Genomic DNA, 27,620 nt, shown 5'->3' on the forward strand with positions numbered 1-27,620 from the left:
GATTAGATATATGTGTGTGTTGTGTATATACCATCATTGCTCCAAATTATGACCATGAGGCTTTGCCACATTATAAATTGTTAAAAAAAAAAGAATGAATTCTGTTGATTAGACTATACTTATTAATGAAGGCACAGAAGGAACCTGAATATTTCAGGAAGGTTTTCTGCAACAAGAACTGAGACATAAACTTTTTTTTTAACCTAACAGTTTAGTAATTACAGAGTTCCTCAAAGGCAAAGTCCGTATCTTATCTGTCATTTTTGTGCCTGTCAGCATCTATCATGAAAGTTAGGATAACCCCTAAGCATCCTGTTCTTTCCACTAAAATTCGGGCTTTAGATCCAGAAAAGATGTTCTAGCTGGGTAATCACTCTGAACCTCAGTTTCCTGGTTTCCTGTAAAAAGAGAGGAATACATAACATGGGTAAAAATGCCTAGCTAAATGCTCGATAAACACAGGCACTGGGCAGAACTTGGTTCTCTGTCGCATTTCCTGAGTGTTGTGGCCGTAGGTTTTCCTGATTCGCTAGAGGTATTCTCCTCATCCAGTGAAGAGGGGCCCTCCTTTTTGTCTAGGTGCCTATTTTGTATGGTGTGTGTAGGATGTTGCTGGAGCCTCAGTGTAGAGAGTTCAGATGTCTGCCATTTATATTTGGCCCTCTGCAGTAGGCCTTAACCTCAGGGTGAGGGGATGAACGGAGTATTACTGAACTTGAGAGCAGGAGGAGCTAATCAGATGTCCACAGGGGCCAGGCAGTGACACACCTGAGTCAAGCAGATGGGGTTACTGGCCAGGAGGGAATTCAGGGAGGCTGCGGTGGAGCCAGAGCACATACACGTCTGTGGCCCTGCCTAATAGGGCCCCGAGGGAATGTGGGCCCTGGATTTTCAGAAGCTGGAAATCTGAATTTCTCTATGAATCCTTCTCATCTTACGATGTTGACAGTTAATTCCATTTTTTAAAAAAGTTGTAAAAAAATTTTTAAAAAGGTACCGCGTGGGCATAGAACTCATTAGTGGGCCCACTGTGGTCCACGGGCCAGCAGTTTGCAATCCCTGCTCTCAAGCAGGAGGAGCAGTGATAAAGCTAACGTGAAGGGAGGGACTTGCCCTCATGACCAACTGTGGACACAAAATAGCAGAATTGCTATCCTGCTCTGCTCGAGTGCCACCTGCTCTGTTGCATGCTACTGCTATTTTATCCCTTGGCTCCCTGCACCATCCCTTGCTGAAGATGCCATACTTCTCAGTGCATTTATTCTGTGGCAGAAGTCAGGGATGAGGGATTGCCGCGGTACCTCAAGGTAGAACTGTTTTTCCTTGTAAGTGTCCAGGGGTGAAAGAGTGGCAGGTTAACCCAATGTCCTGAGCTGCTGCAGCCGGCCAGGTCCCGCAGGCCTGCATGCACTGGGACGTCGACAAGTAGCCTTTAATAAAACCATGGGCTATGTTGCAACTTCCGATCTTAGCTCTGGGATTTTCCTACCACGATCAAGTGGCTTTTTCTGAGTTTGTTACTCAGGTTCCTAATAGCAACACAGGAAATGGGTTTTAATTTCTTTGCTGGCTGCTCTGTTTGGGGCCTATTTAATGAGGATCCAGTTGCAGTGCAGCTTTGGCTGTAGCAGTACTGGTATGGATAGGAGCGTACATAACTAACGTGTCACATTTTTAAAAATTTAAGTTTATGATCTGTTATTTGTATTTTTTTATGGAATGAGGCAGAGAGAGTATAAATAATTTTATGTGCCTTGATTCTAAGTGGCAATTCTTGAGGGTAACTATTGGATGTGTTCAAGATTATATAAATAGAATATAAGACTATTCCACTTCTGGAGGGCAAGAACTGTGTATATTGTATTTTTTTTAACATCTTTATTGGAGTATAATTGCTTTACAATGGTATGTTAGTTTCTGCTTTATAACAAAGTGAATCAACTATACATATACGTATATCCCCATATCTCCTCCCTTTTGCATCTCCCTCCCATCCTCCCTATATTGTATGTTTGTTATAAATCTAGGGCAGTGGTTGTCAAATTTGAATATATGTGAGCATAACCAGGGGAATATGTATTAAATTGCAATTCTTCAGTCTCTGCCCCCAGAGGTTCTCAATCTACATTCTTTTTTTTTTTTTCTTTTTTTTTTTTTTTTTTTGCGGTACGCGGGCCTCTCACTGTTGTGGCCTTTCCTGTTGCGGAGCACAGGCTCCGGACGCGCAGGCTCAGCGGCCATGGCTCACAGGCCCAGCCGCTCCGCGGCACGTGGGATCTTCCCAGACCGGGGCACTAACCCGTGTTACCTACATCGGCAGGCGGACTCTCAACCACTGCGCCACCAGGGAAGCCCTCAATCTACACTCTTAACAAATACCCCAGGTGATTTGGGGCCTATGGACCATACTTTGGGAAATGCATCTCTGTTTTGTTGCCTTTGTTGTCTAAATGTGTTCATTGCCACTTGAGGGCGAATTCACTCATTTGTGAGATGCCCTGATTTGTTCTGATTCACTGTGTTACTCTTCCTCGGATTCTTAGAGAGTGTCAGTCTTCTGGAGTCCCCAGAGAGAATTATTCCAGGGGACCCTCACAGGTTGAAGTAAAGGGACCAAGTCCCTCCTATAGCAGGGGTCCCAGGGACTCCCCTTCAGCAGCACACACTGCAGCCAAATCTTGAAGCAGCAGCTCCCCTCATTGGTTCTAGGCTTTTCTCAAGTGTGTCACTAGTTCCAGGTTTTGGCTTTACCCTTTAAAGTACTTTGCAGCTGGAGGATGGGAGACTGGGTGCTCCTGAGCCCAGGGAGCTGGAGCCTAGAGCCCTTAAGGGGTAAAGTACACTATCAGATCTGAGGGGTGAGCCTGAATCTTACCAGACTGGATTTATTGGCTTGGTTAGGGGAACATGCCGAGGCTATATGTCCTTTCGGGAAATTATTGAACGCAACAAAACAGCATAAAAATTCTTTCCTAGTATCTGGTTGCATACAAAGCAGAATCTTGGTTCACTTCTTAGCAGGGGCTTGCCCTTTATCAGAAAGGAAGAAACTGGGCTCCTTTAGCTAGTAAAGCTTAAAGGAGTATTTGTCATGTGTAGTATATACTGGGAGGGATGCAAAAGTAGAATGTGACGATCCCTACCATCAAAGAAAGGGAGATTAGAATAACACCTAGGAAACAATGGGTCAGGACTCCTGTGGAATCATCCCTCTGCCTCAGTTTACTTTCCTTCATCCCCAACTCTTCTGTAATGGCCTCCCACATTTCAAGATGTGTACCCTTGGGACTTTCATGGCAGTCCAGTGATCAAGACTCCGTGCTTCCACTGCAGGGGGTATGGGTTCGATCCCTGGTTGGGGAACTAAGATCTCGCATACCACCCAGTGCACCCCCAAAAAATGTGTACCCTTGAACAATTATACTTACTTCCTGGAGCTCTTCAAACAACCTTAAAACCGTTAGTAGGGGGAAAGTGACTTCAACTTTCTTATTGTAAAAATAGAGGTAAATCCACAAAACTTTTAAGAGTGTATTTTATGACCACCTACAGATCATTTTCTAAGGATCTGGACCTGAAAGTGTTGCATTTTCAGAATTTAAAGATGCTGTCTAGGATAGAACAAAAATAGCTGATTCTGAGTTAAAGTTGCTTGCCTGTTGTACAAGGCCTATGAGGTATGGCCTCTTTCTGAATTCTCAGTTCTTCCTTTCACATTATTCTTTCTTAGATTCACTGTACTCAGCCACACTAGCCTTCTTTCTTTTCCTAGAGCACACCAGGTTCATTCCTGCATTGGTGTCTTTGCATACACTTGACATTCCCTCTGCCTGGAACACTGTTCCTACAGGTCTGCTGTCTCCTTCTCATCATTCAGGGCACAACTCAGACATCACCCTCTCAGGGAGGCCTTTCCTGACTGCCCCATGTAAAACCCTTTGTCCTATTATACTGTTTTATTATCCTTGTGAAGCTTATTACTATGTTAAATTCTAATTTCACTTGTTAATTCTCAGTCTTCGCCCACTGGAATGTATTTAAGATCTTTTTGTCTTTGTTGTTCTCCAATTTCAAACAGTGTGCCCAGGTGTGAGTTTATTATTGTCTGAAAATTCCCTATCTTTAATCAGTTCTGGAAATTTTTCAGTTATCTCTTTAAATATTGACTCTCCTCCATTTTCCTCTTTCCTTCTTGAGCTTCTTATTTCTCATTTTCCATTTCTATGTTTTCTCTTAATTGGTAGAAGCTGGTTGCTGGGTGATTTTCTCAGATCTGCTTTCCAGTTCACTAATTCTCTCTTTAACACGGTCTAATCTCTGTGTAACCCACCTGTTGACTTTTTAATTTTAATAACTATTTTTTCTACAAGTTTTGTTTTTTCCTGAAATCCATTTGGTCACTGTCTCTTTTTTAGTGTGTTCTTTTCTCATGTTTTTCTTTTTGGCTTTAATCATTTGAAACATGTATATATATTACAGTTTATCTGATCATTCTATTAAGTTTTTTTGGAGAGTCTTATCCACCTATTTGTTGAATTTCCCACATCTTGTTTGTGATGGATTATTTTTACATAAGTTTTTATATTTTGTGTGAGCTCATCTTCAACAGAGCTTTATCTGTGGGCATCTTTCTTGCCCTGATTGAGGGTAGGTCTCTTTAGAGTTTTACGTTTCTTCTACCAAATGTCCCATTCTGGGACGACTTTTTTTTTTTTTTTTTTTCTGACTACATTGGGTCTTCATTGCTGCTCATGGCCTTTCTCTAGTTGTGGCGAGTGGGGGCTACTCAGCTACTCTGTTGTGGTGAGCTTGCTTCTCATTGCAGTGGCTTCTGTTGTTGCGGAACACAAGCTCTAGGCACACGACCTTCAGTAGTTGTGGCATGAGGGCTCAGTAGTTGTGGCTCATGGGCTCTAGAGTGCAAGCTCAGTAGTTGCGGCGCACCAGATTGGGTGCTCTGTGGCATGTGGGAATCTTCCCGGACCAGGGATTGAACCCACGTCCCCTGCACTGGCAGGCGGATTCTGAACCGCTGCACCACCAGGCAAGTCCTGGGATTACTTTTTGTGTTAAAATTTTGGCTTGGGGATTCTCAGACTATGTAGTAGCACGATTCAGATCTCAAATTAGCTTGCGGAAAAGCCGATGGTTACAGATTATTAGAAGAGATACTTTTTCCCTCTCAATTCAGACCTTTCTTATTGGTCACTGTGTGCCAAAGGGCTAATTTTTTTCTAGTCTGCTCTGTCTCTTTGAAGGGTCTTCACCTGATATTGGGACTCAGTTCCAATTCCCTGTTTTAGGTGGACCCAAGAAAACAAACAGCCCTTCTTTCCACGGCAGCTGGGAAGGCCAGATCTCATTTAACACTGTAGTTTCTAGTTCCCCACCCCCAACATTTTTGGTCCGAGGGCTCTTCCTTGCTTTATTGCAAGCTCAGCTGTATAATTAAAAGAATATATATATATATAAATTCTTTATTGAATTTGTTATAATATTGCTTCTGTTTTACATTTTGGTTTTTTGGCCGTGAGGCATGTGGGATCTTAGCTCCCCTACCAGGGATCGAATCCACACCCCCTGCATTAGAAGGTGAAGTCTTAACCACTGGACCGCCAGGGGAGTCCCAAAAGAATATTATCATATTTTTAAAGTTACCTACCCAGCTACATTGCTAGAAGCAGGATCTTTTCCTCTAGAATCTCTTGCTCAATGTGGTAGCTGTAGCATCCAACACAGTGCCTGGCAAGTGGGGAAAGGGTATCAATACATATTTGTTATTTGATTTGTAGAAATGGATGTTTCCATTCCTTTCCCCTGTAGAGAAGGCCAGAGATGGTGCTCCAAATTCATTCATATCCAGCAGCCAAGAGATTTAGCATCTGTACTTTAACATCCTGTGAAGGATTTCAATTTTCCTATTTTTCACTTTTAAACTTTAAAACTTCACCGCTTTCCTAAGGGCATGAAGGTGCTGTTGCCAGTTGCTAGCAGGGTTTTCCAGCCCCATAAATTGGCAAATTAAAACCATGCCCGGGGAACCATTACTGCTCAGTGTCTTTTTATGCTGGCACTTTGAAAGTTCTTACACTGATCAAATTGACCTTTACAGTGGCTCAGTAAGAATAGCAACTCTAAGACGTTGAAACTCTTAAGGAAAATGATGTTAGTCCCATAGTTTATGCTGCTGCCAAAGAGATGAGGTAACTTTTTGCATATGTGCAAAAGGCATACTATTCATCCTCTTCCACTGTAAATAATGTTCTTTCCAGGGCAGTGTTGGTCTTGCTTCCTGCTTCTTCACACCTGTGCTTTTTGTTTGGTGACCATATGTGCCCCGTTTCTTGAAGCTGGTCACCGCGGCACCAGAGCTGAAGGCACACGTTTAACAAATGAGGATCTTTATGGTCATCATCACAGTCATTCTGAGGTGAAAGACCTCAGCGTAAGAGCATATGTTATTCACCCAGAGTTTCTTTGTGACAGATCTACGTTTCTAGCATATTTGGGCCAGGAGTTTGTGCAAATGAAAACATTGCCTGGGAAAAAAAGTATCTTTAAAATGCAAATCTCATCTTGTCCCTGCTTACCTAACTTCCTTACCTATTTGTTCAGCCATTTCCTAGCTAAAGGGCTTTTCTTGTACCATTTCCTTTTCCTGGAATGTTCTTCCCATCCCTCTTCCCTAGTTACTAACTTTCTAACCATCCTGGCAATCTCAGTTCAAGCTTACCCTCCTCACAGCTCTCTGGACCTCCTTGACTAGTTCCTAGTTCTTAATTATTGTAAGCTTTCACCAAATCATGTACTTTTCCTTCCTACAGTTTTATCTGTATGATTACTTTATCATCTTTCATTAGACTTTAAGCTCCATGAGGGTGAAGAGCGTGACTGCTTTGGCCTTTTATGTTTCCATTGTGTTCCCCACCACTAGTTCAGTGCTGGTGCAGGGTAGGTACTCAGTAAATGTTGAAGGAAGGAGTGAAGGCCCTGTGTTCCCCAATGGGACAAACACCATTCTGCTTTTCAGAAAATCAGTATGTGAAAATAATGACCTTTCAAACAAAGAAGAGAGGAAGCCCAAGCATGTTGCCCCTCCTCACTGCCAAGCAGAAGATGTTCCCAAAGTCAAAGAGCTCCACAAGGGCAGGGCCCTTATCTTTTCCCTCAAAGACGAAATGTTGATTTTGTTTGGTTTGGGGCTTTTAAGTGGATTTATTTAAGCATCTGAAGTGTAAAAAGCAAGTGAAGAAGTATAACTTAAACCAAGGAGGCTGTAGCTTAATAGTTAAAAGCTCAGGCTCTGGAGTCAGATGAATTAGATTGAACTGCTTCCTAGCTGTGTGGCCTCCAGCAAGTGACTTAGCCTCTGTTGACCTCAATTCTCTTATACTACCCTCTTCATAGTGGTGCTTTCAAGTTTAGATGAAGGAAGACTTGTAAGGCATTTAGAACAGTGCCTGGCACATAGCAGGTACTCAGTATACACTAGCCGTATTATTCACCCCAGCTCATTCTGCCTTCACAGAGGCTGCATAGCCATTGTTTCATTCAGCAAACCTTTGTGTGCCAAGCACTGTGCTCATTCTTGGAGTTGGGGAGGGGGATTAAGGAGACAGAGCTCCTGCCCATAGGGAGTGCACGATATAACTCTCGTTCACTCTTGAGAAGGGGGGGTGGGGTGGGATATTAACTTCCCACTCTTCAGGACTTGGCCTGAACAACATAATATGTGTGTAGTGCTTGGAGGTGCTTGGAAGAAAAGCAAAGGGTGCTCATAAAGAGTGCTGAGAATTTTTCATGTTTGAACTTGCCATTGCATTCTCTCTAGTTCCTTTTTCTATTCTTTATGTGTCTGAAGCAGCCCACATTGCCAGTAAACTTTACTCTTCTGAGAAATAGTTCTAAGTGAATGCAGAGTGCTGTTTATTGAATGGCCTTTCATGCCCAACAATAATGGCTCATAGAATAACGTTGATATTGAGCGCTCAGAGAAGTTAAGTCATTTACCCAAGTTACACTGTAGTAAGCATAGTGTGAGAACTGGGCTTTGAACCCAGATCTGACTGAATCTTTACCATTTGTATCTTGAGCTGCCTGGAGATCCTTGAAAGTCCTCTGGGTGACTTCCTCATACAGGGAAGGGTGGAAGAGCACCAAGCAGCACTTGCACACCTCTGTTCTTTGCTCTGACTGAGAGGAGGCATAGATTACAGGAGCTCTTGCATTGGCTCGAGGCTGCTGTCAAAGGGAATGGGAGGTGGGTAGGCTAATAAACCCTTTGGGTTTAAGGAGACATGAGTGAGCATCTTAACCAGCTCTAGGGCCATTGAATAACTTGTCCAGAGTGCCATTCCTCTGTAATGGCAGAGCTAGGGCCAAACACAAGGCTTCTGGATTTTCCTTTCATACCAGAAGGTCTCTTTCTCTGGAGGAGCTCATGACACTCACATCTCGCTACCTTCTTAATCCTTCATGTCTTCCTTGCTAAAGGTCCATGAACCCACATCTTGTCTTCTTTACCTGCCTACCTGCTTTCCTTCCTTCTGCAGCAGAAAATGACAGTTCCCATAACCAAGATCATCTCAGGCAACTTGGGGACTCTACTTGCGGGGAGGAAAGCAAAGGATGAGATACACTGGGTAAAAAGTATTTGAGGGGCTTCCCTGGTGGCGCAGTGGTTGAGAGTCCGCCTGCCGATGCAGGGGGCATGGGTTCGTGCCCCGGTCTGGGAAGATCCTACATGCTGCAGAGTGGCTGGGCCCGTGAACCGTGGCCGCTGAGCCTGTGCGTCCGAAGCCTGTGCTCCGCAACGGGAGAGGCCACAGCAGTGAGAGGCCCGCGTACAGGAAAAAAAAAAAAAGTATTTTGAGGAACTGAGTTAAGTGATGCTGCCACAGTCTGCTGTCCCTGGGAAAGTGGAGGCAGAGCAGGGAAAAAGAGTGGGGTTCTGTTTACACTGGGCTTCCTGCCTCGGGGGATGGGAGAGCCAAGAGAAAAACTGACACCAGTAGGTCATGAGGATGCCACTTGTTTAGATTTCAGACACGTTCCATTTCATGCCTCACAGAGGACCAGTTGGCTGCCCTGTGTTCCGAGCCTGGACCTCATCTGGTGAATTTTCTTGAGGCAGAAGTGTCCCTGGATTCTTTCATGTGTCAGAGTGTAGGCAGCGCGGCCTCTTTTAGAAACTATGTGGACAGTTTGGACTGTGCTCTTGTGAGCCAGGCCAGAAGAATGGCATTTCAGGGCCTGGTAAACTTGGGAGAAACTTTTTGATGTCCTTAGGAAAGCAGTGTTTTGCTCTGAAGTCAAGAGGGAGAGGGTGTGTTCTAGCAAAAGCAACGAACACAGATCTGCCTTCTCCACGTGCATCAGGCCTCAGAGGAGACATCCCACTGGACAGCCACCTGCTAGGTGTGCCATTTTACTTATGGCGGACACAGGAAGGCAAAGATAGGAAGAACTCTGTTTGCAATACTATTGTGAAACCCTCATTGTCAGAGTCGACAAATGCCTTTCCCATGTTTCCTTCTTCCTAAACCCCTTTATACCAGGGTGTAAGACTCTTAAAGACCAGGAAACACCTGAGGATGTGGTGGAAATACACACTGAGCCAGGGATCTGGGTTGTAGCCATGCCCTTTCTTTTGTCCTCGTGGCTTCAGGTGCCCAGCCTCTAGCCCTGTAGACAGTCACTGGAGTGCTTTGTTTGTACCCTTGGCCAAACAGACAGCATAGTATAAAGCAAGACCCAGAGAACAGGAACCGACCCTGTGACTTGAGTTTCCACTGGCAGACGTCCGCCCGGATGTACACTGCGGGCAGGGTCAGCCTGAGTAGCAGCACATATAATACTGTGGTTTTAGTTTCTTTGCTGAGCAGGGTTTTTTCCCTTCTTAGCTCTGTGCCTCTTGAGGTTAGGGACAACTTCTTATTCATCGTTGTATCCCTCGTACCCAGCCCGGTGCTTGGCACAAAGACCGTGTCCAGTCACTGCATGTGTTACTTCTTTAGAACAAAGAAATGTTGAAAGCCAGATCTTCTAGGTCTCATCATATGCGTTGTGACCCAGAGGACATTTGAGGCTGAAGTTTAGGTCAGCCGGTGGGGTATTTCATATCTTAACTACGAAATATAAAAAAACCTTTCCACCTCCATCCCCATCCACCAGTGCTGTGAATAGAATTTGGCAAAATGCTAGATGGTTACTCAGCGGTGCCCTTTCTGTAGCTGTCCCTGACAAGGGACAGTGTGAATCCTAGATCCAGTCAAGATTATTAAGAGATCATTTGGTAAGCAAAAAAGGATCTAGCAAATTAAAATTGGACTAGGTCACCTGAGCAAGTCACCCCTTTTCTTAAGATTGAAAGAATTTTAGTAGCAAGATTTTTAGCCTTCTTTTGAATCACAGTGTAATTAACCTTGGAGATATGTGTTTTGAAGGGAAGATGGACTGACTGACCAGATGCCAATCCTAGAATACGTGCTGCCTTCATTATTCTGGGAACTTTCACAGAGAAACCGGATTTATTTAAAATATACAGCCTATTACAGGAGAATCACCACCTTCTTACTGGCTGAGTTTAGGACCAGAACGTGGAGTGTTTCTGCGTAGATATAAAGAAAGCAAGGAGGAGAACTCTGCTCTTTACCAGTCGGCTTTGTGTACTGAATCCTCTTCCCCCTTTAATAAACCATATTATTTTTCTTAAATCTGCTGTTGTTGTGTGGTTCTTTCTTTCTCTCTCTCTCTCTCTCCCTCCCTCCCTTCCTTTCTCTCTCTCTCTCTTTCTTTTCTTTCAATAAACATTTGTACAAACCGTTTTGGTGGAAGGTGGGCAGGCGATCAGTAAGAGGAGGATGAGAAGAAAAGTAGTGTTTAAAAGCTATAATTTAATATGCTACAGTGTTTTTTTAATTTCTTTTAGGATAAGGAAACCTGCGTGGGTACCAACAATCAAAGCTACATCTGTGACACAGGACACTGCTGTGGACAGTCTCAGTGCTGCAACTACTACTATGAACTCTGGTGTAAGTCCTTGCCTGGGGATGTCTTGGCATCCCAGGGTCTCGGTTACTGCCTCTGCTCATTGGGAAACCATAGGCTGGTCAGCCCTTTTCTTATTCTCTTGGTGGCAGTGTTGGTGAGCAGAATCTGCTTCCACGTTCTAGAAGCGATCTCTCTGCAGAGGAGGAGAGCTCTGGTGCTCTTCGGACACCATGCGCTAAAGACCGGATAACATGGTCCTGAGCCTTCTTAAGAAGCCGTGGTTAGCAGGTCTGCTGCAGAATTTCCTGAATGGGGTTCTCTTTGACGCCCTCTCCTGGGTGTGCCGAGCAGTGACAACAACTTACATTCTCTCATGGGCCAGCCCAGGTGCCCAGGCTCGTCATCTTTGCAAAGAGAGGTTTGCAGCAGCCAAGCTGCTGTGAATGCTGGCCTGCTCTCTGTGGATGGCTGTAATGCCATTTTCTTGTAAGAAGCACCAGGGTTTCCAGAATTCCCCAGAGATCATCAAGGAGCTGCCTCTGTTTCTGAGGGTCCCTCTCAAAGGGATAATCTTTTCCTAGGTCCTTGCCGACAGAGCCCTCCTGGAGAGAAGGAGTCTATAGGTTCAGCCCCTTTTCTTCCTTCCCCAGATCACAAACTGAAGTGTCTAGAGGCTTCTCCAGTCTACCTAACCTGTTACTGTCAGCTCAGTGCCATGTGGAGACAATCCTCGTCTTGCCACTGCTTGGTGGCAGCCAGGAGTGCTTGCACCTTCCAGAGTTGCACAAGGGTGGTGACATTGCTGTGGTCTTCAGGGAGTGACCCAGGCTTGGAGAGGTCACTAGAGCCCTTTGTACTCTAATCTTCTTGGAACTCAGACGAGACACTGTAGGATGCTGGACAAAGAAGGGGAGGATGGGAGGGTCCTAAGGGCAGAGTTGCCAGGTGACCACCATGCAGTGGTTCTCATAACTGTCTGTTGCTAGAGGAAACGCTAACTGTTTCCCCAGAGAATTCTAAGCCCCCATCACTCCCTCCATTTGGAAACAAACTTTGTGCTTGCTGGTCAACCATGCCCTTACCATCACCACCATCTCTTCCCTTTTTCCCCTTCTCCTTTCTGATCTCCCCATTCCCCCCACATCAGTGATATGGTCAGAAAGCAGCTAGAAGGGCTATTGTTTGAAATGCAAAGGAAATTAGACTATTGGCTGGGAAGCCTCTCCCTCTAAATGCAAATGGATCTTGTAGCCAGTGGGAGTGGGTCCTACAAACAGGACCTCTCCTCACTCTTGTCCTTTCCTTTTGAGGACGGGCTCGGGGTGGTTAAGGGCAGACTCCTCCCCAAAGAGAGAATAGGGTTCAAGATGTCCCCACCAGTCCTGCAAGCATTATATAAGCAGCAGCAAAGGCAGGCCTGGAGTTGTTGGTGCTATTTTAGAAGGGGTGGGGCTGAGGGACTCACTAGAGAAACACAAAGTGCCAGGCAGGTGGACAGTCTGTGTTTAAATGTTTCAAAATGCAGATAACCGCAGGGCTCAAATTCTCCCTCCCACCCCTTGTTAAAACAAAAGTTGAAGCTGGGCTGCCAAAAAGCCATAGAGCTGCAGCTTGTTTTTCTGGGGCCCGGCCCAGGCGGCATCAGTTGCGGAAAGAATGGAGTTGCTGATGGCCCCCATCTCAGATTGACAGAGCCTCCTGGGCTTTTGGCAGAGCAGACTCAGTAGCCACCAGAATTGGGTCACCAAAGCCAGGGCTGGGGGTGGGGCGGCTGGGACAGGGAGACCCAGGTGGCAGGGTGGCAGGCAGTCTGGGAACCAGGCACTTCGTCCCGAGGGCCTGAAGAAAGCCAGGGGAAGAGCTACACAGTGGCTCATCACCTCTCCAGTTGTGGTCAGCCGGGGAAAGGAGAAGGTCAGATGGAGACCAGAGTCTGGACGGGGAGGAAAGACTCACCCCTGTAAAAGTTGGCCCATGCTTTCCAAGCTCTAGGGGGACGGAGACTGTAAAAGCCAAACTTCCTCTTGTCTGTGCCCAGAAATGGCTTTTTGGTCAGAAGATGCCCAGTGAGTGTTCTGCCCCTCTCAGAATTCTTTGGTTTTCCTCCTTAGGGGCCTGGCCTCGGCCTGATGTGTAGAGGAGGGAGGTTGAGCGTAGGAATGAGCCCTTTCAGTTCTCATCAGAACTGTGCTTTTTGCGCTTTGAACCCTGTTCCCTCTAATTGCCTCTGAACTTTGCCTGAAATGTGAAAGTAATGGGCTTTGCATTATTCTTTTTGTCTCTTTCCTTTGGAAGGAAAAAAAATCTCAGCCAGGAAATCCTTGGCAGGGTTTTTGTCAAAGTACCTCTTTAACCATAGTTGCCCACAGGGAAGGCCTCACGGAAAAACAAATGCCATTTCTGCCAACCCTCATACCACTACTTAGCTGAATTTTCCTGTGTGCTGAGGACTGTCTCACACACACACATACACACACAGAGCCTACTTTACACAGACACACAAGCACACACAGACCTTAAGCTTCAGCCAGCGCCCTTACTCCCGTGTCTTTTAAGACAGTCTCTTGTAACGTTAAGCCAGGGGTCATTCCTGGGTCTGCATCAGTGCGGAAGTGAGGGTCCTGTTTACCACTGCCGTGGCTGAGGCTATAAGAACCTGGCCATTGTTATTATTATCATCCCATGCATTTTCATGGCACTTGTACTTTCAGTCATCATTCAGTCATCTATTCAGCAAACTCTTACTCCAGTGGTTTCAGACTTTGGCAAGCATCTGCATTTCCTGGAGGGCTTATTAAAGCATGGATTTCTGGGCCCCAGTCCCAGAGTTTTTGATTCAATAGATCTGAGGTGGACCTGAGAATTTGCAATTCTAACAAGTTCCTACTGGATGCTGTGGCCTCTTCTGTGTTAGAGAGTGTGGGGAGACAGAATCCTTGCCATCAAGAAGGGAGTCTCTGAGCAGAGAGAGGAGATAAGACAACGTGCCTCACTAGTAATGCAAAGTAGAGAGTGGCGTGTACGTGCAAGGACTGCGGTGTATGTGCCAGGAGAGTTTGCTTTAGCTGGACAGGATTCAGGCAGGCTGCATGGAGGAGGTGGCATTTGAGGTAGGCCTTAAAGGGTGGATGGGTTTTAAGCACATGGAGAAGGGTAGAATGACTTCCCAGGGTGAAGAATACCAAACACCATAGGTCAAGGCCTCATGGGAAAGAAGAGAGCATGCATCTCATTAACCTTTCCCTTGTGGCCATGGGGCTGGGCTGTGGGGCTCGACCAGGGGAGATGAGGGTGCTGACGTGCATAGAACTCTGCTGTGTGCCTGGCACTCATTAAGTTCTTCACACACGTCAGCTCAGCCTGCCCCAACTACAACCCTGCCAGGTACACATATCCCGTTTCTCAGGACCAGGGGCGTTAAGTAGCCAGTCAGTTGGTCGCAGCTGAGTAGTGGGGTCAGTGTGCCTCACACAAAGCTACCCCCTTCCTGAACTCTTCAGTGCCAGGCTGGAAGGGTGGTGGGCCCAGGTCGTGAAAGGTCTCGAATGTGCACGCTTGAGTACTCTGCATACAGATACTAACTCGGTAATCCTCACAATGACCAAGTAGGTAGAAACCATTATTCTCTCCATTTTACAGATGAGGGAAGTAAAGACAAAATGATCAAGGTCACAAAGCTAGGAAATGAAACTTGTCCAGTCTTTCCGATGAAGTTGCAAGTCCTCTAAGGTCTTCATTTCCCAAATTCAGTCCTTTTTCCACAGCGGCAGTATCAGGAGCTCCTGCTAAGAGCTATCAGGGGCCAGGGAGGTCACCCACCATCCTGTGGGGTAGAAGGAGAGCTAGTTGACAGTATACTTTGGCTTCCTAATGAGGAATTTCCTGCCAGTTGGGGAGTGGTGTTTTCCCAAGTTTATAGTGAGCTCTGGGGCATGTGACTCAGTGATTGTTTTTAAAAACATGTTTTCCACTTTGCTTAGCATGACAAACGCGTCCCACCATGAGGTCACAGCTTTCAAAGGTCAGTGAGGAATATAATCTGTGGGTAGGTGTGTGTTTGGGGAGGAGGGCATGCTTCTGTCTTTCTCTGTTTGGTTCTTTCAGTAGGTTTTCCTTTTTAAAACTTTCCTCCTTGTTTGTGAAATCTAGTGAAAAGATCAAAAGTTTGTACAGCTCCATAGGTACTAGTCTGGACGGTCCCCCTTTTAAAGCTGATGGGACACAGCTTTGACTAGAATAGCTGCCAATAGCATCCGTTTTGTGAGGGTCAAACCAAGAATGCCTTCTGTCTTCCCACATGAACTCCATCAAGTTGGACCAGTCCTTAGGGGCCTTTTCTGGACCTGTGCTAATGCCTCATTACCCCACTAGGCCCCTTCTGCTCCCAAGTTAGTTTTCTCCTAGTGTTGATCCACACTATCACTTTGTGATACTATATTAGAAATGCAAAACTCAGTTCGAGATTTTATATCACGTCATGTAAGTGGTACGTGGTAGGGAGAGTTTTTCTGCCCATGATACCACATGAACAGAAGCAGCTGATGGAATTTCAGTAAACATGTGAGTTTTCTGGTGCTGTTCAATATAACTGGGGTAACTCTGCCAAGGGCATGCCTTCCTCTTGTCTCATTTCTTCCCCCAGCCTCTTTCTACCCTGCCTCATTTTTCCTTAAAAAAAAAAAAAAAAAAAAAGACCTATTTTTCTATTATATTTCTAGTTCAATAGAACTCAGGCTTTTTCTGGAATAAGGATTCTCTTAAGAATCTGATGAACATTTTAAATCCTTTCCCCCAGAAAAACCTACAAAGATACTGCATCAGTCAGGATAGGCGAGAGGTTATGCTCAGTAATAAACAAGTCCAAACTCCTAGTGGCCCTAAAACAACAGGTTTATTACTCACACTATATGTCCATCACAGGTTGGATGAGAACTTTGTTCCTACTTCTTTATCCCCTGGGGCCAGACTGACCCTGAAGTCACTATCTGGAATGTTACGGCTTGCCATGGCAGAAGGGAGACTAACAGAGGGTCTCACATCAGCAAGAAATGTTCTGGCCTCTAAGTGACGCCTGTCACTTCCAATCTCAATTTATTAGTTAGAATCTGCCCCAAAGTGTCACAATCATAAGGGCACCAGGAAGTTCAAGCCTACCCACATGCCAGGATGGGGGAGAACCAGAAATATTTGGCCAACATAAAAACCAGTGCCTGAGATTTTTCTTATTAAAAGCCTATTATAGGGCTTCCCTAGTGGTGCAGTGGTTGAGAATCCACCTGCCAATGCAGGGAACACGGGTTCGAGCCCTGGTCTGGGAAGATCCCACATGCTGCAGAGCAGCTAAGCCCAAGCGCCACAGCTACTGAGCCTGCGCTCTAGAGCCCACGAGCCACAACTACTGAGCCCATGTGCCACAGCTACTGAAGCCTGCACACCTAGAGACTGTGCCCCACACAAGAGAAGCCACCGCAATGAGAAGCCTGCACACCCGCAGGGAAGAGTAGCCCCTGCTTGCTGCAACTAAAAAGAAAGCCCACACGCAGCAACGAAGACCCAATGCAGCAAAAAATAAATAAATAAATAACTTTATTTTTTTTTAAAGGCCGTCATAATATAGCTGAGAAGTTTTGCCTTATATCATATATATTGCAGCATTAAGGTTAAAAGTTAATTTACCTTTAGGTAAGAAACAATTGAAAAAATGACTTGGGAGGTAAAAAATTGTAGAGTTTGGTGCTGATTATCTCATGGGAGAATGTACTTTGAAAATTATAAAGTAACACCGAAGTATAAAGGATTGTGAGATGATGCTGGGTAGTATAAAAAAGTGGTTAGCCGAGAATCTTTTGACTTGACTCTAAAATACACTTGGAGCCAGGCTCTTCAGCAGAATGCATTGTGCTTATTTGTGCCGCTTCCTTTGGGTGTGACCCCACCCCGGGAGGCTGGGAGCTGAACAGATCTTAGGGGCTGGAGGAGACGTTACAGGACCGCAGTGGGAAGCCAGTTCACTCCCAGAGCTCCTTTCTGGCCTCAAAACCGTTCCCTGAGGCCTCCTCTTACAGTGTCCAGTCTCCAGTTGGTGAGCATTGGAAGGAGAGAAGTGCAAGTTAAGTTAAGCAAATGTCAGCAGCGACTCCGGGAAGGACCACAAGGGAGACTTCTGACTTCAACTTACATTTATGAACTCTGGTTAGGAATGGGGTTTTTCTGTCTGCTGATGGGAAATGGGGAAGAGATTCTCTGCCCATTGTCCTCCACCTGCTGTCCTGTTGCTAGACCTCAGCAGAAGGTTCAGTTTAACACCGACACGTGCTGAAAACGCAAAGGTGTTACACAGTGGTGTTGCCAGCCTGCCAGGGCTGGAAGGCTGTACTGCTATCCTGCCTTACCCCATAGGGGTGGCTCTGTGGGGAGATTCAGCCCGGACACCCCTGGAGGACAAAAAGAAACACACTGGGTGTTGCTAGAGGCCACACCCTAAATGTCAGTGGGATCTTTCAGAATGTTGTGTTCTGGTACAAACAGGAAAAAAAATCAGGGGTTTATTCATTTACAAATTTGTTTGCTGGGAGAGGGAAGCCTTTTTTTTTTTTTTTTTAATGAAATTAACTCATTCTGACAAGAGATGTAGAAATACTTAACACATTCTAAACACAAATTTATAATTACAAAGCAGACAATAAAAAATATACATAACGTTTGTAATGGGAAAAACTTGAAGTTCTTCAGGAATAGAGAACAAATGAAAAATAATATAATCTATTCTCATTTAATAAAAACTCACCTTAAAATTATTCCTCAGATTTTTTTTTTTTTTTGCGGTACGCGGGCCTCTCACTGTTGCGGCCTCTCCCGTTGTGGAGCACAGGCTCCGGATGCGCAGGCTCAGCGGCCATGGCTCACGGGCCCAGCCGCTCCGCGGCATGTGGGATCTTCCCGGACCGGGGCACGAACCCGTGTCCCCTGCATCGGCAGGCGGACTCTCAACCACTGTGCCACCAGGGAAGCCCCAGATTATTTTTTTATTGAGAAAAAAATATTCTTTTTTATTTCAAAGAAGTACATGTTCATCTTATCGGCAATAAGCAAAGAACAAGAGCTGGTACCAGAAAATCTGTTCTATTGTCCAGGAATAACCTCATGACTAACTTTCTGATCATCCCTCTGGACATTTATATATACTTTTTTCTTAAGCAAAAATTGGGGTCATATTTTATGCTGTTTCATAATCTTTTATTTTCATTTAATATTAGAAATATCTTTATATGTCAAATATAGTATTCTGTGAATAATTTTTTAATGATTCATATCATTTCATTGTATGAAGACATTCCCAGAGGAATTTTAAAACCTATTCAGAAATATGTTAATTTTTTTAAAGCCAGCAAAAATAAAATTAGTCACAGATATTTTTAAGTTTTAACTTACTTTGTTTCCAGTTTTATGATTTGAAAGAAGAAAAATAATTGGGAGAAGAAAATTAAAATTTCTTCTCATAATCCCACGACTTAAAATGTCACTATTTTTTCCTTCCAGTCTTTTTTACTCTATATATATATTTTAAAGCAAAATTGCTCATTCACTAAAAAAAAAAATTAGAAGCCTTTTCTGTATACATGTGAAGATTGGAGAGGGGGTCTTATACTGCAGTTTGCCAGGGTTCTCTGAGTATGATCCAAGAGAACACAGTGGGAAATGAGAAGAAACAATCTGCCTGGGGAAGAGGGCGGTAGGCTTCTCCCCTGCTCCTTTACCCCTCTCTGGAGCCCGGAGGAAGAAGGGGAGGCCGCTGATGGTCCCGAGTCTAATGCAGCTGCAGGCCAAAGCGAGGTGGGAGTGGATTGTTTGTGATGGTGGGAGATGGAATTGTACCGGATTATGGCAAGAGCAGAGGAAGTTGTTTACACTCTCCAGGGAAGAAGTGGGCCTGAGGAAATTAGAATTTTTCCACCTCTAACTTCAGTGACTCTTGTATGACGGAGGCGACATGGTAGAGAAAAAAATTTTATCAGGTAACCCCTCCGAGGCCCCCGGCAACCACTCATCTGCTGAGATGTGGGGATTCTGAGGGGCTCTTCCCTCTTGGTGGGGAGCCTGGGAGCTGTCCTTGTGGGCCTGAGCAGGGCTGGAGTGGGGAGGTGGGCACCAAGAGAGGCTGAAGCATTTTCTCAGAGATCTCTTAAGATAGGAAGGGCACGTTGTCGTAAAAGGTAAGCATACTTAATGCCCCCCAAACCTAAAATATGGGAGGACCAGCAGTGCTGCACAGATGTCTTGGCATTCTTCCCTTCCCCCAGGAGCCCTGGAGGCGCCCCGGAGTGGGTGACCTCTTTTTCGTTCACCATTCTTACATTTCTGCCCTCTTCCACCCCACGTGTCTTTCACTCTGGTACAAACGTGAAAATTGATCACAGGTTCTAAATGTAACTTCACCAGGCAAGGGCCAACAGTGCCAGCTTCGACCAGGTGCTGTGTCCATGGGCCTCCTTGTGCTGAGAGCAGCCCCTCCAGCTGGCATTCATGGTGTGCCCACTCCTCTCTGTCTCGCCTCCCTGCCCCCAGGGTTCTGGCTCGTGTGGACCATCATCATTATCCTGAGTTGCTGCTGCGTGTGCCACCACCGCCGAGCCAAGCACCGCCTTCAGGCCCAACAGCGGCAACATGAAATCAACCTGATCGCCTACCGGGAAGCCCACAATTACTCAGCGCTGCCATTTTATTTCAGTACGTACACCAAACCCCACCCTCGGGGCCCAGGACACATAGACTGTGGGCACAGGGGGTTGGCCTCCTTGTCCCGCACAGAGCAGGGTCTCACAAGTGTGGGAACAAGGGGGTGCACACCTTTAGCGCCAAGGAGCCAGTGCTGTGGATGCAGCCCCTGGCAGCCACTGGGCCGCTCCAGTCCACACCAGCTGGGTTCTGACTACATCTCTGCTCCTTTAGTTTAGGCAGATTTTTTTAGGCAGGTGGTTGTATGGTGTATGATGTGAATGCATTGAGATTTAGAGGTCAGTGGCCTGAAATCCCCCCATTTTGCTTCCTGCCATGTGATATGCCTTAGCAGAGGCTGCTACAAAAGGGGCAGCGGTGGGGGGTAGCATTGGGACTTCCTGAGAACCAAGAAACTCAGTGACCCACTGAAGGGCACACTCACCTGACTTCCCTGGGGTTCCTTTTTTTTTTTTGCCATGCTGTGGGATCTTAGTTCCCTGATCAGGGATTGAACCCGGGCCCTTGTCAGTGAGAACGCCAAGTCCTAACCACTGGACCGCCAGGGAAGCCCCTCCCTGGGGTTCCTTACACTGATCTCTCGAGTGGTCGGTGGAGGCCCAGAAGTACAGCCTGTCCAAAGCCATTCTTCTGTGTGTTCTACAGACTAAAGTAGTCATAAATTTGGAATTCCACACCTAGAAGAGTTAAGTGCTTAGCACAGTGCCTGGCATATAGTAAGTGCTCAATAAATGCTAGCAATTACTGTTATAATTAGGTCATCTGTGCCTCAAAGCAAAAGATAACTCCCCTGGCATGTTCTTAACAAGCCTTGATGACAGGCCCCTCACCCTTTACTGGTAAGCCACCCGCTCTTGATGCGAATCAGGATGAGGTTTGGTGTGTATTTCCGGACCACCTCCTGCCACACTAGGGTGAGAGGCAACACAGTTTTCCAGCCTCCCAGAAAAAGGCTCTCTTCATGATACATATCTGGAAAGGCTTAACTTAGGGTCCCTGACCCTGAGGCCTATGGGATGCAGATGGAGGACACAGTCTGAGCTAGAAACATGAGACTTGCGTGCATGTGGAAAACAGGTCCCTTCCAGACAGAACTCTCTTGGCCATTCACCACATTTGCTGAACCCTCTGCCTTAACGCCAGACAAGCAGAAGTCCTTGCCTGTGAAGCAGCTTTAGGGGCTCTCAGATTTCCAGAAGCTACAATCTGTCACTCCCAATCTGCCCCCCTTTCTCTGCAAAGTCGTTCACAGCCCTGTGCCCCGCCTGCACCTGAGAGCTGTAGCTGTCCCTCGGTGGGTATGCTGGGGGTGGGATGAGACATATGCTTAGTGTGAGCCTGCAGTCTGTCCTAGAACAATTGCCAGTGCAGTAATTTCTCCTCCCTACCTCCCCATTTTAGGGTTTTTGCCAAACTATTTACTACCTCCTTATGAGGAAGTGGTGAACCGACCTCCAACTCCTCCCCCACCATACAGTGCCTTCCAGCTCCAGCAGCAGCTGCCTGCACAGTGTGGCCCTACAGGCGGCAGCCCCCCGGGCGCCGACCCCACCAGGGGCTCCCAGGGGGCTCAGAGCAGCCCCTTGTCCGGGCCCAGCAGAAGCAGCACGCGACCCCCGAGCATCGCTGACCCTGAGCCCTCCGACGTGCCAGCAGACCCAGCAGCCACCAAAGCCCCCGGGATGGAGCCCAGCGGCTCTGTGGCTGGCCTGGGGGAGGTGGACCCTGGGGCCTTCCTGGACAAGGATTCTGAATGTAAGGAGGAGCTGCTGAAAGAGTACAGCTCCGAGCAGGGCGGCGCCCTCCCTGACAGCAAAGACAAGACGCCCGGCAGACGTCGCCGCTTCACAGGTGACTCGGGCATTGAGGTGTGTGTGTGCAACCGGGGCCACCATGATGACGACCTCAAAGAGTTCAACGCGCTCATCGACGATGCTCTGGACGGGCCCCTGGACTTCTGCGACAGCTGCCACGTGCGGCCCCCTGGCGACGAGGAGGAAGGGCTCTGCCAGCCCTCCGAGGAGCAGGCCCGGGAGCCTGGGCACCCTCACCTGCCGCGGCTGCCTGCCTGCCTGCTGCTGAACACCATCAACGAGCAGGACTCCCCAAACTCCCAGAGCAGCAGCTCCCCAAGCTAGAGCAGGCCCTGCCTGCGCCCGAGAACTTGGCGACGCAACCAGGGTAGGGGAGAACCATGAGAGAAGCATTAAGTGACTGTGTTCCTTTTTTTTTCCCCTCTGCTCCTGCGTTTTCCTGCATCTCCAGGTACAGTTTGGGGTGTGGGTGCCTCGCCTCCCATAGATACAGTGTCACGGAGGGCTGAGAAGTTGTCCTGTGACTCATTCCTCATACCCCACCCCGTCCCCCTTTACCTCTTTTCAAGTCACGTGTCACTACCTACTTGGGTCAGAGAGATGTGCGTTTCGGAAGCCCCCAAGGAGGGGATGAGACTGTGCCCTGAGGTGACTCTTGGTGATGGAGTGGATTCATGTTCTGGTGTGAGTTGATGAGAACCTTGCTGCTTCTCAGTCTGAGACAGGTGGCAGGTCTCAGCCCTGGATGAAGCCCCAGTGGTCCAGGGATTGTCGCCCCTCGCTGCCAGTGTCTCCGGAGCCGGAATTGGGCTCCTCCTGTGGGAAGATGAGAGCTGACCAGCGGTTGCGTGGCGGGTTGGTAAAGGGCTTGTGCTCTCAAATTCCAGGTGACGAGATCGAGGTGGCACGATGCATCCTGGAGGGGCCCCTTCCCAGCAGGTCCTGGCTGGCCGCAGACTGGTTCAAGTGTGGAAGATTATACCTGCCTTCTCTTTGGTTTTTTTCTTTAAAAAAAAACAACAACAACAGAAGTGAGCTGAAAATAAGAACTTGACCAGTGGGCAGGCAAGAAATCTGTTTTGGAAAAGGAAAATTTGTGGCTTTTTCCCAACTTGGCCTTCAAAAAGTCCTGGCTGCAGTTGAGCCAGAAGGAGATGTTTTGTGTGCAGGCTTGGGTGGGGGCCATCTCTGGAACTTCTGCGGGTGAGCAGAAGGCCCTGCGCTGTGGCAGTGGATAGAGGTGCAGCTTTCCGCATCTCTGCCCTTTTGATCTGTGCCCACAGGTGATCAGTACCCTCCCCCATCCCAAGTACACGTCTGCCAGCCTTCACGTCTCACTGTTCTCTATGAACAAATGAGGAGGCTGTGGGACCTGAGAAAGGGCGGTCCCACAGCCTGACTCTCACACAGTATTTTCTCTTGATTCTGAGTAAGTTGTTTTGTTTATTTGTTTGTTTTTTCAAACTGACCATTTGGAAAAAATGCCTTGGTTATCTGTGGTTTTCGTGCCCTTTCCCTGCTCCGCCCCGCCTTGAGTGGGGTAACTAATTTTTGTAGCCTATGTCAAGTGTCTAAGTGGCCCAGGTAGGAGGGCGAAGGCAGCCATCCTGAAGGACCACAGGATCCTTATTATTGTAGTTTGGCTTCAAAAACCAGTTGAGCTTTGATAGGAATAATCTGAATGGAGAAAGCAAACTGCTGAAACTAACATTCCCTGTCCAGCCCTGTTCATATGAAGAGTTTGGTTCTTCCCCCACTCTTGAATGATGACATTCAGACTAGGCATTGATGTTATGGTAAGAAAGGAAGGTATATATATATGTATATATATGAATACACACATATATATGTGTATGTGTGTATATATGTATATATATACACACACACACACACACACACAAAATAGACAAACGCAAGGCTGTGAGGTGAATGAGTGTCTGAGTTTGGAGTCCACAAAACCAAAATCCGTGTTGAACAAAGTGCAGTTCGTATACATTGACTTTTTGGATAACCTGTGTGTGTCTGTCCGTTGTGTGTGAGCCCCCAGCCCTGTTTTCCTGTGAATACACTTTGAACGGCAGCCACTCTGCTCACGTTACCCACACGTTTGGAGCAGGCGCAGCCCTCTCAAGGTAATTTATTTTACGCATTTACTGTTTACTGAGCAAATGTCTGACTGTGCACTTGGGTGTACTCAGCAGCGCTGTCGGCGGCAGTCCCCACGTTTGCCAGAGATCCTGTGCTCCAAGTAGAGGTTTTACTCTACCCATCACTGCAATTTGCACATTGCTCCGTGGACACTCAGAGGCCTGTGTTCTGCTCCCTGTAAACGGAAACGTGCTCTGAGCCTGTCTGCCTCCCTCGGCTGCTCCTGGCCCTCGGCCTCAGCCCCCGGGGGTGTCCACAACCAATCGGGACAGAAGGCCAGGGTGGAACCTCAGACAGAAGCTGGACTGGATCTTCAGTGTCAAGCTCGGACTGGCTGTGGCCCAGACGTCAGCCCTGCCCAGAATTGCCAGGAGGGTTTGGCGGCCACCACAGTGCCATAGGGCTTACCTCCCTGTGCTGAGGTCCAGCACGTGGCCGATGTGTGGCGAGAGTGGGCAGAAGTGTGCCACAGCCCTCAGATGCCTTTCCTGCCACCTTTTGGTTTTTGTTTTTGTCTCAAACAACTCACTGAAGTGTCTCAAAGGAGATCAAGTTTTACCAAAATGAACCCTGCTTGAGTTAACTGTTAAGGGATGGATTCTGGCCCTCTCAGGATTCCTTCTCCAGTCAGAGTGGGGAACTGGTCCACGTGTTTACTGCTGGGTTCACTGCAGCATCCAACCCAAAAGGCACAAGAAGAAGAAAACGCAACAGGTGGAGCTGGGCTTGAGTCCAGCGTCACAGTCTGGCCCCTGCTACATGAGGCTACCCTGTGTGACGAAAGGTGGAAGTAGGGAGCTGAAGGACTCGGGAGGGGGCCGGGGAGATGTGGGGGAGTCTGGTGTTCCAGGTGAACGAGAAGAAAGGGGTTGGTCGAGGGTTTGGTGCTACAGTCGGAAGATTTGCAAATGCTAACACATTCCCGTGTGAGGCACATCACCTTTTGTCAGTTATTGTGAATATGTGTATTTTAAGCAATAAGATTCAGCTGGTCAGACTTTTCTGGGCAGTCTCGGTGACGCATTTCCCGTGCTGTGATTGTTCTGAAGACGGAGTGGCTCTAACCACTGTGAGAAGCCCAAATAAAATCGATCCCCGAAACTCGACTGCTCTTTTTCCTTGCAGCGCTTGTTCCTTTTTCCTCCTCCTCAGACTTCAGGGAGTCACACCTCGAGATTCCTCACTGCAAGTGCTCTTCCCTTCTTCCCACGGAGGCTGAGAGAAGTTGAGGACAGGCTCCTGGGCTGAGGGCAAGCTGGGTAATGGCTGCCGAGGGCACTCTCTGTCCTGAGGCATTTCCACCCAAACCCTCTCTCTGCCAAGAGGATATTTCTGAGTACTTTGTAAAGTCCCACAGACAGGTTAAAATCAGAGCCCCCAAAACAGAAATAAGTTTTGTCAGAGACTCCAAAGCTAAGACATGACATTTAAAAGGAATCAAGCCCTCCTGGAGATCTCTTTTATTGATAAGATAGAATTGTGGATGGGCACTTGGCCTTGGAATTTAACACACGAAATACTTGTTTTGGAGTCCCCTCTTTGTGCCCAGTACTGTGCTGGATGCTGAGGAGAATGTGGAAGAAATGTGTAAGACAAGGCCCCTGCCCTCTAGAAGTTAAATTATAGTGGAGAGGACAAAACAAACTCACGTGAAATAGCTAACCAGCAATGTGAGGCAGGTTGAGACGAAGTGAGCAGTACTGTTTCAGAGAAGCTTGAGGAGTCGGGGGTGGCAGTGTAGGGCTTGCATTCTAGGCAGGCGCCTCAGAACTGATTTTTAGGTGATGTGGGAGCCAACAGTGTGCCAACATCTGCCATCGTGGGCCCGTGAGCCTTTCCTAAGACTCATTGTCATTTTAGCCTCTGCTTAAGACTGTTCTCTTAGCACTTTGAGTCAGGTGTTAGGTCCCCGCTCCAAGGCTGTGGGAAGGAACAGCCTTCTGCCTCTACCCAGGAAGTGGAACCCCCCACCCAGCAAGACTTCTCTTTGGGTCGCATGCAGGTGGGCAAAGCAGAATGATGAGCATCCTCAGAAGCCTCCCGTGAGGAGTTCTTGCCTCCCCAGGTGGAGTGCTCACTGATGGGCCAGGGGACGCTGGCAGAAAGCACTGTCTTCTCTAGCCCTCCGGTTTGCCCAGCAGTCAGCCCTGTGGTGTAAGCCAGGTGTGCGCCCACCTCCATCTGACCCTGGGCCAGAGGACACAGCCGCAGCCCTTCAGTGACTCCAGTGGGATGGTTTCTGCCTAGTTCCTTCTAAACTGTTGGGCTCCTCTAGGCAGCCCCAGGGGAGCCATATTAGCATATAGAAAGACGGACAGTTCTGTTCTAAAGCCACAGGAAAGAACTGGTAGAGTACCTCATTCTTACCTTCTTTAAGCTAATGTCTGAGTGGCACAAAAACAAAATGGTACAACTCTTACAAGCTGCATACCAGAGGCTGTATGTGTACGTTTACTGCGTAGGTCTGAGGGCCCACCTCAGGTTCCTGAGTCACTGAGTTCCTGATTTCTCTAACAAGGTACAGCATTTGCTGTCTCTGCTGCCCTAGGTGACCAGGAGGTGGAGACAGTACCAATGCCTTGAAGCACGAACAGTAGCTTTGATGAACAGGAATTTCAAGAAACTCCCCCTCCTCCAGTTTCCTCTATTTTCAGCCAGGGGGCAAAAACCAAGGTTTAACTCAGGAGAAGGAGCAGGAAGTGGGTTTGGCTGACTGTTGACTGAACCTTCTGGAAACCTGAAGCTGCTGGGAAGGGTAGTGGGTCTTGGGAGGTGTTTGGGATGCAGTTTCCATCTGGGACAGGTGGCTGGCCTTACTTAAGAGCTGAGCATTTATGGAGCACCTACTGTGTGCCAAGTGTTGGGGATGCAAATATGCTTTAGACCTGGCCCCTCTTTAGAAGAGCTAATAATGCTCTAGTGAGGAAGAATGAACAGTTTTTTAGTATTACATGGTAAATACCATGAAGCATGTGTGTACAGGATGCTGTGGAAGAGAATGTAGCCCACCTGGGGGTTCAGGGCAGCCTTCCTGGAGCAGGGACTTCTAAACTGAGCTTGCCAGGTGGAGAAAGGTGTAAAGGGAATTCCAGGCAAACGTTTGATTGGCAGATTATTGAGTGCCTACTGTGTGCCTACTGTGTGAGAAGCACAGAAAAGCGTAGGATGCCTAAAACGGGAGAGTGCGGTGTCATGTCTAAATCTGTGAGCAGTTTAATCCCTCTAGGTAACTGCATTCTGGGAGGTGACAGGAGATGAAGCTGGAGAGGTAAGCTGGTAATAAAAAGATTTTAATTTGTCCTTATTTTATTTATTGACTGTTTATATAACACCAGGTCTCGTATAAGCATCTTACCTACGTTTTCTCATTTTAGCCTCAAAGCAGCCCTCTGAAGTATGGACTGTAATTATTCCCGCTTTATTAATGGGGATGAAGCATTCAGAGGAGTTAATTAGTCCAAGGTCACACAGCTGGTGGAGCTGTGGTAGAGCCAAGGATTAGAACCCACATCTGTTGACTCCAAAGCCCATGCAATTAACTAGCTGGCCAGACTAGTGAAGAGTTGTACTGTTGGTGCTCACAAGCCCCGTGAAGAACTTTTCATTTCTTTTCAAAGGTGAGAGGGAACCAGAGAAGGGTACGCTGAGCCAGGGGAGTAACGTGGTGGCAGGTAAAGCAGACACTGTTTTCTCAGGAGCTGTTGTGTTTTATCCCCTCTTCACCCCTCTCCCCTTGCCTCGTCATGAGCCCCCCAGAGGCCCCGCACCCAGCCAGCTGTTACCTACCAGAGCCCCTCAGTGCTGAAATGGCAGGTGGCACCTGCTTCAGATCAGTGCTAACCTCCACAGCGAGGGTGTAACCCCTCGGAAACATTGTAAAATAATGAGTTATTTGGACCTTCTTTGTGTCTTTTCCTTGCAAGAGTGTTT

At 47.2% G+C, this 27,620-nt stretch overlaps 1 protein-coding gene across 7 annotated transcripts in view; it reads left to right on the top strand.

Annotated features, from left to right (window-relative positions):
* Nucleotides 1-24,791, top strand: part of WBP1L (WW domain binding protein 1 like) — a 59,008-nt gene extending 34,217 nt beyond the window's left edge. For all 7 annotated transcript variants that reach the window (XM_032607338.1, XM_032607340.1, XM_032607336.1 and 4 more), the window contains 3 exons: nt 10,931-11,033; nt 19,558-19,719; nt 21,130-24,791. In XM_032607338.1, the coding sequence (XP_032463229.1) occupies nt 10,931-11,033; nt 19,558-19,719; nt 21,130-21,866 (1,002 nt within the window). In that variant the 3' untranslated portion in view covers nt 21,867-24,791. The remainder of the gene's footprint in view (nt 1-10,930; nt 11,034-19,557; nt 19,720-21,129) is intronic.
* Nucleotides 24,792-27,620: the final 2,829 nt, after the last annotated feature.

Source organism: Phocoena sinus, chromosome 16, assembly GCF_008692025.1.
Source record: "Phocoena sinus isolate mPhoSin1 chromosome 16, mPhoSin1.pri, whole genome shotgun sequence".
NCBI lineage: Eukaryota > Metazoa > Chordata > Mammalia > Artiodactyla > Phocoenidae > Phocoena > Phocoena sinus.